Below are 14,450 nucleotides of genomic sequence, written 5' to 3'. Positions count from 1 at the left end.
GCCTGCCTTCGGGACCGGTGAGCCATGCGGCCGCCAGTCGCGGGTCAGTTCAGGTGGTGATAGTAGCGTAAGGGTCTGGTGTGAGGCCTTGTGGGACAAATGGGACAGTCCTGGTTGGGTCCCACCCGTGACGCGGGGAAACTTGGCTCGTCTGGTTTTGTGGCGTGAGGGAGTCTAGCGTTAGGCCTAGAGATTGTAAGAGTGGGACTGCGTCGCTCGGTTCTCGTATCTGGTGTAAGTCAGTACCTTGTTGGACCGTTAGGGTGTGGGATGGCCGCCAGCGGTAACTAAGGCCTCTTTGACGGATGAGAGTGGTCAGTGGTTGAAGGGATCTTCTCCAGGCCAGGGTGCCGTTGGAGAGGTCCGCATAGAAGCTCAGAGCCCTTCCGTCGAACTGCGGGGGCGTTTTGCCCCTCAGGGCGTCCAGTAGCGCCTTTTTGTCAGTGCTGTTCCGGAAAACGAGTATGGTGTCTCTGGTGGACCCGGCAGGTGCCTTAGGTGACTTGGGGACCCTGAATATGTTTTCCGGGTGGATGGTCTCTGCCTGTGTCGGCGGTAATATCGTTTTGAGTAAGCGGTTGACGACCTGTGGGAGGTCTGCCTCCGTTGTATTCTCTGGGAGCCCCCTTAGCTTCAGGTTGTTACGCCGTCTGGCGTCTTCGTTCTCGGCCATGCGGTGTTCTTGAGAACGTTGCTGTAGTTGGAGCTCCAGGACAGTGCTTTTGAGTTCTCTAATGTCCTCAATATTCGTGTCGGTGAGGGTCTCCACTGTAGTTAGGCGGCTTGTTACTCCCCTAAGGTCCCCCCTCAGCGCTGTGATCTCCTTGTGGATATCGTCGTGGTGATCCGACAGCATCTGCCTGAGGATTGCCACTGTTACCGGTGCGGAGTCCTGAGTGGCGTTAGGCGGCGGTGAGGGTCATCTAGCTGTGTGGTTTGGCAGATATTCCTCCCCTGAGAGGTCGTCGGAGAAGTCCGAACAACCTCCGTGGAGCGCCGCCATGTTAGCTTCGGTTGCGCCTCGGGCCTGCCGCCACATGTCTCCGATGGTGAGTCCAGGGTTGTTTTTCCCCGGGTTTTTTTTTGGCGGTTTTGCGACCCATCCTGTTACGATGTGGGCCTGTGGCAGTTGCCGTGGTTCTGTAGCCGTTTGAGTGGATTTTTGTCAGTTTTTGCTCGCTTGGGCCTCGGAGCTCTAGAAGAGTGCGACCGTTTGTGTCGGCTGTCAAGCTCCGCCTCGGGACTTAATACTTACCTTTCCATCCGGAAAGGACAAAGCAGCGGTCCTCACAGCACTGCGGGACAAGTCCCCCCTCCGTTTCGAAAATATGGCGGTATCATTCTACGCCGATTTATCGAGCGGCACACTAGCATGGAGGTGATCGCTCCGACCGCTCACCTCCCTACTCCAACAACGGGGGATTCAATACCGCTGGCACCGATCCCACAAGCTAGCGGTCAAGCACGGAAGCGAAACACACTACATCCAAGACCTACAGAGCTCTGCGACGCTACTGCGGGAGATGGGCTTGTCCTTGGACTCGCTGGCACAACAGGGAGAGCGCAATACCCCCCCTCGACTCACACCCTCCACTTCGAAAATATGGCGATATCATTTTACGCCGATTTATCGAGCGGCACGCTAGCATGGAGGTGATCGCTCCGACCGCTCACCTCCCTACTCTCCCTACTCCAACAACGGGGGACTCAATACCACTGGCACCGATCCCACAAGCTAATGGTCAAGCAAGAAAGCGAAACGCACTACATCCAAGACCTCCAGAGCTCAGCGACGCTACTGCGGGAGATGGGCCTGTCCTTGGAATCGCTGGCACAACAGGGAGAGCGCAACACCCCCCCCCCCTCGACCCACACCTGGGATCCGGCAAGAACCACCGTTTTTATTCCCCAAGGAAGGACACCCGACTCCTATGCAGCTGTCACCACGTGAAGGGCGACACAAACTGCCCACGGGCAGAGACTGTATGTTTAATGTCTGAGGGACACTATCCATGGTTTTAATGATCCCTGTTATTGACGGATATGATGACTTCAGTCTACTGTTACAAAGGTTGTACCCCGTTCTTTCCCCCTACGATACCCTACCTAACAAGCGAACACACCACAGACACGTCAGCTGACACATGGCAGAATATATTACCAGACATAGTAACGCTTACACACACAGACACTGTAGGACTGACACACACTACGCTCACTCCACTGTCACCTTACCGCCCCTGCATTCACACACGCACCAGATGCTCAGTAACAACACTACCCACATCCACACCCTATATGCACCGCCAAGTTGTCTGATGACAGCACCCACTCCTCCACGCAAGGCGACCTTATCCGCAGTATTAACAAAGGGGCAAATGCAGCAGCCACGCACCCCACTCCGGTACGCCGGTAGTTTGTGGCGACGAACTTTTCCTGAATGACTTATGTTTTTTCTGTTTTTTTGTGTCGCAATATTGCTTCTAGTCTGCTACCCAAGATGTCTGGGGTCCCTACTTGCATATAGTTAGGGCTTCACAAGTGCACTCGCACGCGTAGAGAAAACTCACAATGGGAATTTTGCACTATCCCTAACTAAGTCAGCATCCAGTGCAAAAGCTACTGACTTTATTTAGTTAAAAGGCATAGGCCGACAATGTTCATATGCTGGCGGAGGGAAATTGCACCTAGATAGCTGGGACCCCCATAAGGGGATTAACCTATTGTTTCACATAGCTGTAACTGGACAGTGATGTTCACTCACTCGAGTATGTTGAATACCATAGCTAGACAGCGTACCCACACTACGTTTCTGTTACATAGTATTTCACAGCTAATCCTGTACAACTAAGCGACCTGATCCCCTAAGCTGAGTACACGCATACGTGTTTGCACGTCTACTCATACGTATACAGGACTAACCATAGGCTTAATGCCTCCTAACACGGCCTACCACGTTAGATGTAACCTCCTAGCCTGTATTCAGCTTGCAATATAAATACTGGAAAACTGTGCCAGGTTTCACGAATGCCATGCAAATGTATAACTATGTTTATTTTTAAATGCCTGTAACTGCCGTCGTGGCATTGCAGGCGCACTTGTGCCTTTTTACACAGCAAATATGAAGAAATTAAAAACAAGCTGCTGATTTAGCGCAGATTAAGACAGTCACTTTAACTGTAAAAGGCAACCGATGTTAACTAATGTTCTGTTTCTACATTTATATACAAAAATGTGCATTGCTCAGACGCCATCATTGTAATATCAATGTGCTATGTTGATGCTTGCAAATGCTATTGTGGCAGAGTGAGCTGTTTTGTCTACTTATGCACTCAAAAATAAAGAATTAAAAAAAAATTAAAAAGGTCCCACCCCTCCTGGCCCAAGGACATTCCTAAACGTTAAATATCTCACATTTTCGGGGCGTGGCCTAGCGGTCCGAGAAGATGGCAGCTTGATCCCTGAGCTCCCCGCTGGCTCGGCTTGTAACCTCATTTAATCCGCACTCTGACCGCAGTGATGGGTAAGACTCATCGAGCCTCACATACCCAAAGATCAGGGGAACACCCAAAAGGAACCCCGACCCCGACAATGAAGAGATACCTGCTCGCACAGGCGGACTTGGATCCGCAGGCCTCAAATGACTCCACGGAGTCGGATATTTTCTCCCAGCGTTCCCCAACGGGAGAGCAGGCCCCTGAACCGCGGGCGACAAGAGACCCAGCAATGTCGGACATGATGGCCCTGCTAAAAGACTTACCAACGAAAACAGACCTCAAGACGGCCAACGCTGAGTTGCACTCCTCGATCACGGCGGAACTCCATGCTCTGAGAGAGGACTTACAAGGCCTCAACCAACGTGTATCGCAGATCGAAGCGGACTGTGACCACATGGCAGCGGCACAGGCAGCTAACACAGACATGCTGCAGCACCATACCACAGTGATGAGACAGATGGCCCTGCATATAGAGGACCTCGACAATCGGGGCAGACGCCAGAACATTAGGGTAAGGGGGGTCCCAGAGGAACTGGATACCAAGGCCACAGTACAAAGCACACTGATGGAGCTTTTCAATCGGCTCCTCGATAGGCCGCCACTGACGCATATAGGCTTTATTAGAGCACATCGGGCTCTGAGACCTCAAGGGCCCCCAGGGGGACCCCCCAGGGACATCATCTGCTGCATGGAGAGTTTCCAGCTTAAGGAGGAGATCCTACGCAAAGCGCGGGCAGCGGACAAGGTGTTACTAGAAGGGTCGGACATCCAGCTATACCCAGACCTGTCCCCTGCTACACTGACGTACCGGCGAGCCCTGAAACCCTTCACCAGGCAACTGCAGTCCGCCAACCTAAGGTACCGATGGTGCTTCCCCACGGGCCTTCAAGTAGCGACACCCTCAGGCCCCTTCATGGTCACGGGCGCAGAAGACTTAGAGACGCTTCAACGTGAGTTACATCTGCCGCCGGAGAAGCTAACATGGCCGAACCCGCTCAGATTTTACACGGAAGGTCCTAGGCCGCAAGGCATGGGCCCCAAACCCCAACGACTACGGAACCCCCGCATGCAGACGATAAGACCAGCGGGAACACAGAACTAACAGCGCCACCGACCCTGCCGCTCCCTGGGCTTTTTACGGAACGCACCAAGCCTTGACAGGGAGGACTTATATGCTTATTTCACCCTCTACTTTCTCTCTGATGCATCCACATCGCTTCGACCATCATCATTCTCCTGAGTAAATCCGCTCCGGTCCTGGGACTTACAGTTGGCCTTCCGGCTCCAAACCCTGGGCCCACGTGGAACAATCAACGGACTAACGGACCGGAGTCTGGGGACAGCATTCCTTATCCCGCTTCATAACCGCAAGTATGCCTAGGGGGACTAGGGGGGTTCGGGACTACACGCTACACCTCAACACAAGGACAGTGGGCTGAATACTTGGGGAGGGGGAGAGGGGGTGGCCCCGGGTTCTACTATATGGCATACCCTGCCTAATCATGGCACGGAGGGAGCAGGATAGACACACTTTGGCCCTGGACTTGCCCCCCCTTTATTAGGCGAGGAGATGGGGGACCCACATGAATCACCCCTATATTCACCCCGGAAGGCTACAGCTTCCAGGCACAACCTGTCAGGACAAACTGGGATGCTAACCGGCTGATGCCACCACACCACCCGCACGAGACGGGAGGGTCAGCCACATCAGCACCTGTAAAGGGGTGATGCGGCCCACGCAGTCACACAGTGGGCCCCCTCAGACTTTATGGACTGTTGCTGCTACCCCGGCTATCTAGATCTCGCCCCTGCCGGGTTATAGGGGTCTACGGGAGAAAGCTGTACTAGACCTTATAGGGACCATTTAAATATATGTTGTTGCATGCAAGTATAGGGGCCGGATGGCTGCTGGGGGTCGGGCCGGGACTGGGGAGAGGCAGGTCATGGAGCCTAGGGGGGGGGGAGCAAGGGGACGCATACGACATCTGAGGGAAACCAAGGGGAAAATCTCACTGCTCTAAGCTAGGTGGTTTCAATTGACCCTAGAAAATTGGGAATCACCCAGTGACCTGGGGGGTGGCGGGCGAGGCACACTTAAACTAAAGGACACCATGATATATCGGTGGGCCGATTAGTCCACAAACTGCGGTCATGACACAGACCCTACAAACATTCGCTTATGGAGGTACATCATAGGCTACACTCCTTGCATAGTGAGCCAAGAGGCGGGGAGACGGGATGTCCTGACTGGGCGGTACCCCGGGGGCTCACAGAGGTACGTGACGATCTTTCTGGGAGCGTCCTGGGCCCGCCGGGTCCTGCCCACTTGGGGCTTCTTGGACTCCTCTGCTACCCTACTGGTTGGAGCGTTCTAACCCTAGGTGTGCGGTACACCCCTCCCACCTACGGGAGGGGGGGGTGGTAACTGCCCTCCAACGCTCAAATCCATTTTTCGTTTTTTCATTGTACATAGTGTTATTCCTCCGTACCCAGTCTCTAGTCCCAGTGGGTACGTTCCTTCCCCTCTTACCCTCTGACCTCCCCGGTTTTCCCTAAATTACCCTATCCAGTACTTGCTATACCTGACGACCGGACAGAAGTGACAGTACCACCTGTGAGCAACTGACGCACGTCCAGTATGTCTCTAATACCGGCCCCACTCACCATTTTTTCACTGAACACTAGGGGACTTAACACGCCAGAAAAAAGGGCTGGAGCTCATAAGGACTTTAAGACAGCACGAGCATCTATAGTGTTTCTGCAAGAGACCCATTTTAGGGCAGGCTCACGACCCAAGTTGACGAACCACCACTACCCCAAGGGGTATTATAGTGACTTCCAGGGAGGTAAATCCCGAGGCACGGCAATACTCCTACATAGACACCTCCCATTCACTGAATCTGGGGTCCTGACAGACCCGGAGGGCCGCTTCCTGTTCCTCAAGGGGACGATCGCGGGTACTACGTATACTTTCGCCAACCTCTATGCCCCTAACCGGGGGCAATATAAATTCTTGGCTAAGACGCTCCGCACACTAGCGGGTTTCCAGGAAGGCATACTAGTAGTGGGAGGGGATCTGAATGTAGCGTTAGACCCCAAGTGGGACTCCTCCTCGGGCCACACACACATCTCCTCACAATACCTTACAGCCATTAAAACTCTTCTGGCCAGGGCTAAGCTAGTAGACTGTTGGAGAGCCTTCCACCCCGACGAAAAGGACTTCACCTTTTACTCCCACCCTCACAACTCCTACACTCGCATAGACTATTTACTAGTACCCAGCTACCACATACCGCTAGTCCTACAGGCTGACCAGGGCACTGTGACGTGGTCGGACCACGCCCCAGTGATCATCAAACTAAACTCCCCCCTTCACAGACCCAAGATCTCTAAGTGGAGATTGAACGAATCATTGCTTACGAACCCTGCGATCACCTCGGACATAGGGGCGACATTAAGGGAATATTTCACATACAACACCAGCGAGCAGACCTCCCCCACCATACGATGGGAGGCACATAAGAGTGTCATAAGAGGCCACTTCATCCAAAAGAGTGCGCTCCTGAAAAAACAAAGGGAGGCCCGCATGGCTAAACTACTATCGGACATAGCACAGGCAGACACACTTAACAAACAACACCAACTCCCCACACACCAGGCCACTCTCCTCAGCCTGCGTAGGGAACTGACTTCACTCTTACACTCCACTCACCAAAGGGACGCCCTGCGAAATAGGGCCTTCTTCGCGATTCACGGGAACAAAAGTGGGAAACTTCTAGCGCGCATGCTAGCCAAAAGGCGCCAAGACACGTACATAGACAGGATCAGGGACAAGGGGGGAGTCCTACACAGACACCCGGCCAAGATCCAAGAAATCATCCGCACTTACTACGCAGGGTTGTACTCCCTTCCACGCCCCCACACTGATGCCCAGTCACGATCACTCAAGACCTCAATAGATGACTACCTAAAGACCCATACGCTCCCCTCTCTGACGACAACCACGGCCGCCCAGCTGGATGAACCTATATCTATGGGGGAACTAGCGCTAGCTATTAAATCCATGAAACCGGGCAAGACACCGGGCCCAGACGGCCTGCCCATCAAATATTATAAAAGCTATGCCGAGACCCTGTACCCCCCACTCCTAGACATGTTCAATGCCATCAGGGAGGGACACGAACTGCCCCCACAAGCGCTTATGACGCACATCACTATAATCCCGAAGGAGGGTAAGGACCGGGAGCACTGCGGGAGTTATCGGCCCATATCCCTTATAAATAACGACATCAAACTGCTAGCGAAGGTCCTGGCGACCCGACTCCAGGTGCACGTACCCTCTCTGGTCCATCCGGACCAGGTGGGGTTTGTGATGGGTAGGGAAGCCAGAGATGACACCATAAGGGCCCTTACCGTGATGCACAAAAAAACAGGGGACGACACGGGCCTTCTCCTGCTGTCCACAGACGCGGAGAAGGCCTTTGATAGGGTCTGCTGGACGTATATGTTTCAGACACTGTCACACCTGGGTGTGGGACCGTACCTGCAGGGATGGATCAAGGCCCTGTATACTCATCCGACAGCACACGTCCTGGTCAATGGGGCGCCCACCGAGTCGTTCCAAATTCACAACGGAACAAGACAGGGGTGTCCCCTATCTCCGTTGCTGTTTGTCCTGGCCCTGGAACCCCTGCTCTCTACTATCCGCCACCACCCAGATATCAAGGGAGTGCGCATAGGAGACACACACCATAAGCTAGCTGCATACGCAGATGACCTCCTTTTCTTCATAACACACCCAGAGGTCACCCTCCCCAACCTGGTGCGGGAATTCCAGACCTTCGGCAGGCTGTCAGGGTACAAGATCAATTTCTCCAAGTCGTATATTTTAAATGTCAGCGTACCCAAAAGGAGAACGACACAGCTCCAACGCAGCTTCGCGTTCCACTGGGCCACTGATAAAATCCGCTACCTCGGCACTTGGCTGACGGTTAAGGAATCGGAGCTCTTTACAGCAAACTTTGCCCCGATACTGACTAGGTTCCAAGCAGACATGAGGGAGTGGGCCCTACCGCATATTTCCTGGCTGGGTAGAATCCAAGTAATTAAAATGAACCTACTACCGAGATTACTCTACCTTTTCCAGGCTCTGCCTATCTCGATCCCCACCTCATTCTTTACTACACTTCGACAAGCAATGGGAGCCTTTGTGTGGGATGGGAGGAGGCCCAGACTAAAATATGCACTACTCACCCAACCTAGGAACAAAGGGGGCCTAGCCTTACCCGATTTTCGGCAATATTACAAGGCATGCCATCTGCAAAGGGTAGTGGAGTGGTCTAAGACTGGGGTCGGTAAACTATGGAAACAGGCGGAGGAGGGGTTGGCCGGGATCCCAGCTGCCCTCATCCCGTGGCTCCCCGGAGGGACTGACGGAATGGAAACACACTACTCCACATACACGAAAGCGACGCTGAAGGTATGGAGAGGGAGTGTGGGTAGACACACACTCTCCACATTCCCGTCCCCACTGCTTCCCCTTACACATAACCCAGGCTTCCCACCAGGTAAGGACCCTAGGGCACTGAGAGCCCTGGTGCAATGCCCACTGCCGAGACTGAGACATGTATGCTCCGGTCAGGGGCTGAGGTCCTTAACTGACCTGTGCGGTGACCCTAACCAGCCGTTCACGACCCAATTCCGATACGCACAACTAGTTAGCTACACCAAAACCCTACCACGGGCAGGAGCTCTTACAAGGGGACTTACTGCCTTTGAACAACTCTGTGTAGACCCTGAACCGCTACCACACTGTATTTCGCAGCTCTACACCCTCCTACAAACACACACACCCACGGCCACACCACGCTTTATGGGCAAATGGGAGGAGGCTCTCGACCACACATTCAGCGCAAGGGAGTGGGAAAAGATATGTGAGATCACACACCACTGCTCCATATTTAGCAAGAGCCAGGAGATAGCTTATAAGATACTCACGCAATGGTACTGCACCCCAGACACACCTCAATACATGCATGCCCATGGGACCAACATATGCTGGAGATGCACAAATGCACCGGGTACACCTCTACATATTTGGTGGGAGTGCGAACTCATCCAACCATTCTGGAGGAAGATACACACAATCACTTCACGCTTCTCTGACAACCCACCACCATTACAACCTGCAGCAATGCTGCTTCACCACACGAATATACCGATTTCTAAGTACAAAAAATCGCTCACAATCCGCATCCTAAACATGGCCAAACAAACTATTCCACAATACTGGAAAAAGAGTGAGACCCCTTCCCTTCTCAAATGGTTCACCCACATGGAGGAGCTGAGAGCGGTGGAGGAGCTCTCCATGTTGGCTACCGAAAAACAACATCAGACATACTTGGACATCTGGACTCACTGGATACTGACTACGACGAAACAGGACTTCCTGACGATGCTACAAAACTAAATATAGGGCTGAACTCTGCCTACATGACTTAGGAGACAACGGACAGACCCTCCTCCTCCTCCCCTCCACTTTCCTAACCCTCTCCCTTCCCCACTACCTAGGAGTCACAAGCTAGAAACGCTACTCAAAGGCCATGATGACATAGGGGCATTGGAAATGAGCCCATGCATGATCACCTCCCTACAAAAATGTCATTCCGCTGATATAGTAAGCTGGCAATAGGGAACCCCTACAGACGGGAACCCCCACAGTAGCGACCCATCAGATTAAGTGCTCATCCTTCTCACACAGGCAGACCATAAAAGCCCCCGTAGGGGGTACAAGGGAGGTGATAGTGTACTCTGCACTAGACACCCTAGAGGTAGCCAACTAGAGGGAGCTATTCTCAACCTGAGGGAACAATAGATTAGCCACGGGTGATTACCCTTCTTTGGATGGCGACGACGCTTGAGACAAATGGGAAGAATTCGGGGGAGGGAGGGGGGGACTCACTTTCTTGTGCTCTTATTGTTGTTGTTATTTGGGACCTGCGTGTCCCGCAGCCTTGTTGGGCCTGCGTGCCCGTATTATGCCTGACTCTAACCTCTTGTTGAAAGTTGCACAGACCTGCGAGTCTAAGCAGTAATAACCATATTTTCCTCCTATATACAGGAAATAAAAATTATATTTACAAAAAAAAAAAAAAAAAATTAAAAAAATAAACTGGCACTGCCCTCAGAGAGAGGTAGTGTTTTATACCTGGCTAATTAACGATCAGCTCTAGGTGGGCTTAGATAGACAGGAGCAGTCAGAGGTAAAGTTCAGCCCCTAATGCTGGAGACAAGTCAAGGATAAACATCAGCCTGAAACAAGAACTGAAGTGTGGCTCAGAGGCAAGACAACAGGTCTAGGACAGCAAAGGACTCAGGTTCAAATACCCCGTTGGGCACTTCTAGGGCGGCCATGCCTGGCCGTCTGTATGGCACGGTGAGAGCTGTGACACATCCACCAGTCTACTACAGTTCAAATTGAGTGAGTCAGGAAATCCTCCATGCTGTCTGCTTAACACTTGGGGGTTGCGAGGTAGGGGGGCACTGTAGGAACCTCTAGTGCCAGGAAAATGGCTTTGTTTTCCTGGCACTAAAGAATCCCTTTAAACATATTTTTTAGCATATTAAGGAGCTAATTAAAACAGCTCACTGTAGTAGTTATGGTGCCTTCTTGACTCTTTAATACCATGTGTATATATATATATATATATATATATATATTTAATTTGTTTTGTGGCTATATAGTTGGTTTTGCTTTTCATTTTATTTAGATCTGATTTGTCCCATAGCACGTATGTTTTCAGTTATACATTTTGCATTTGTTCAAATACTGATGTAAAGTCTGAGACACGGCAGCCAGTAAATAGCATTTTGGCAGAACTTTCAACATCAACAGTTTATTTGGCACAGAGCAAAAGTGGATACATCTAAAAAAAATAAAATCATAATTTGCTTAATTTAACATGTCCGAAAGTATGGTTTCACAATATGATTAAGTAAATTTGCTGAAATATCAGATAATATTAAGGCTCAACATTGAGAATCTAACTATTCTTATTTTTTAAGCCTGTGGTTACCAGTCAGCTTGGGACAATCAACAACTTGATACATGTCAAGAAGTCAGATTTTGAAGTTTTTGATGCTTTAAAACTCGATTCAATGGAAAGTTCGGACACATCGGCAAGAGGTACGAACAGAAGTCATCATGTTGATTATAAAAAAAAATTTGTTGTGCATAGAGGCAGTACTGACCTTGGGGATCTTCAGCCATTTTCCTGTAGGAAACCCTGTAGGCACCCTATTTTGGAGGGAATTTTAAAAATGTAAGTACTTCCCAACCGTCGTCCCTGCATTATAAAACCCTATCATAACTCCATATACCAAGTTCTCTGCCAGTCCTCAGCAGAGCAGATAATCTGTCCGACTGGCATGAGGAAACTGAGGTTCCGATCTGTCTCCTAGCAAGCGGCTTGGCATAGGAACACCCCCTGGGAGCATGCGTTCCATTTATAACTTCCACCCATAGCCATCTAGGAAGGGTGAAGGTGTGTTCCATGCATTTGAAAGGCCTGCTTCCTCAGTGTGTTTGGGTAAAGTTGCATTCCGCACTGCATAGTGCAATGCTCATACTGGCACCAAAATGTTAAAGGACCACTCTAGGCACCCAGACCACTTCAGCTTAATGAAGTGGTATGGGTGTCAGGTCCAGCTAGGGTTAACTAATTTTTTTATAAACATAGCAGTTTCAGAGAAACTGCTATGTTTATCAATTAGTTAAGCCTTCCCCCTATGTCCTCTAGTGGCTGTCTCATTGACAGCCGCTAGAGGCGCTTGCGTGCTTCTCACTGTGATTTTCACAGTGAGAGCACGCCAGCGTCCATAGGAAAGCATTATGAATGCTTTCCTATGTGACCGGCTGAATGCGCGCGCAGCTCTTGCCGCGTGTGCGCATTCAGCCGACGGGGAGGAGAAGAGGAGGATCGGAGGAGGAGAGCAGGAGGAGAGCTCTCAGCCCAGCGCTGGAAAAAGGTAAGATTTAACCCCTTTCCCCTTTCCAGAGCCGGGCGGGAGGGGGTCCCTGAGGGTGGGGGCACCCTCAGGGCACTCTAGTGCCAGAAAAACGAGTATGCTTTCCTGGCACTAGAGTGGTCCTTTAAGCGGGAAGCTTTTCTCCACTATTTCTTTTTTTTTTTTATATATTTCTTTTTTTATTTGTGCACAGGTTATACAAGCAAGTTTGCCTTGCCATGACAGCTGAGGCAAATATATGCTTATTGTGGGGATATTTATGGGATAATAATAGTAAACAGTTGAGAATTACCCACTATTTTAATTCTCAGATCCCAAAGAACGTTATCATGTAAGTGAAATGTATTCCATATAAAGAAAATCACAATTTGTTATAAAAATAGATACAATTTATTGTGACATTTTTAAATAATAATAATGAGTAACATGCGTGATAATAATCAATGGAAATTCAGTATAACATGCAATACAATATGGTAACATAAAAACATTTCCTAATGGCTACTGTGTTAGAATCTACGACATTAGCCGTCAAGACAAGATTTACGACTGTCTTCACAGAGAAAGAATGTGAAAGTTTCACACGGAGAGCAGAATTGCTTAGAGTGCAGCGTGAAGTCATAAAAACTTTAGCTGACAGTTAGAATAACCCTTTCAATGCTGGCTAGACCTCTTCTAGGCATTTAAGATCTATTCTTATGTAATTTTAAATAAAATAACATTTAAACCAGTCATTAGTCATTTCCTGGATCCATCCAATGAGAAGAAATCTACATGTTCTATAAGCTGATATTTTAATTTGCCTAAACAGATATTTAATCTTATTTTATAGCAAATCAATACAGCTGGATAAATGTCACGATATGCTAACATGTGATATGTCACATAAATATATGATTAATCTTTTCTAACTGCAGAATAGAAAGTTTAATATATATTTCTTAGTTAACTAAGATTTCTAAATATCGAAATCTGATCGTGATTTATCCAGTGATATATCATGCTATTAGAACATTTTTAATTAATTTAAATTAATTAAATGAAGCCAGTATATTTACCAGTTAAGTAGATATTTTCTCATCAGATATTCTCAGGTAGCTAAGTGTCAAGGAATGTTTCTCTGTCTTTTTTCTTTCTTCGCATGCTTCCGACTCTTTTGCCCTCGACTGCTTTCTCTCTCCTGATTTCTTGATTACTGCATACCTTCTTGCATCTGCCTTGATTCTTTGATTGCCTCTCTCTTCCCTTTGTCTTAACTTTTAAAGGAACAGATTCTCTGTTCGTCACTAGTTTATGAACCAATAGAAGCACTAGGGGTGTGGTTCCCTTCTAGATAACCATTTTAGTATTTGGACTATAGAGGGCAGTCTTGTCTCAATAGACATACCTATCCAGGAAAGAGTTAACTTTTCCTGGTGGCTCTTTTGACGTCATTTTCGTTATCTTTATAGTTGCTATAACTTAAGTTTACTTGTCAGATCAAACGGTTTCTTTAAGTTTTGTCCAGACTTTGTGTCTCCAAATTCTGTAGTAATTCCTAATATGACAGTTCCTAAACTTAATTTCAACTTCCATTCACAATGAGATCTTGTTAGATATAGAAAGTAAAATTTAATTATTTAATCTTCTATGTCACCTATGTCTGGGTTTAGAATTTATTCTATTCCATTATCAATTTAGACAGTCTCTTATCACTTGGTTTGTTTATACTATACATTCCTTTTAGCTCTGGCAAAGTTTTAGAGAGAGGATAGAAATGTTGTGTCTTTTGTTAACTTGAAAATATCAAAAATGGATTCTGGTCTGTTCAGAGTGACTTCAGAATATACACTTTTAATTTCTATCATAGCAAAAAATGTCTGCCGATATAAATACCCTGACAGTATATGTAGTTGAACATCTTTGTGGCATTGAAAACACTGCACA

General features: G+C 49.0%; 1 protein-coding gene across 2 annotated transcripts in view; it reads left to right on the top strand.

Moving 5' to 3' along the window:
- The window catches only part of PRKAB2 (protein kinase AMP-activated non-catalytic subunit beta 2), a 172,279-nt gene that overhangs the window by 65,235 nt on the left and 92,594 nt on the right, over positions 1-14,450 (top strand). For both annotated transcript variants that reach the window (XR_010084031.1, XM_063426976.1), the window contains exon 5: positions 11,562-11,682. Coding sequence is in view for 1 of the 2 variants with exons in the window: in XM_063426976.1 (XP_063283046.1) it covers positions 11,562-11,682 (121 nt within the window). In the remaining variant the exon portion in view is untranslated. The remainder of the gene's footprint in view (positions 1-11,561; positions 11,683-14,450) is intronic.

The sequence above is a fragment of the Pelobates fuscus genome, chromosome 7, assembly GCF_036172605.1.
Source record: "Pelobates fuscus isolate aPelFus1 chromosome 7, aPelFus1.pri, whole genome shotgun sequence".
NCBI lineage: Eukaryota > Metazoa > Chordata > Amphibia > Anura > Pelobatidae > Pelobates > Pelobates fuscus.
This window is presented reverse-complemented; position numbering and strand designations above follow the sequence as displayed.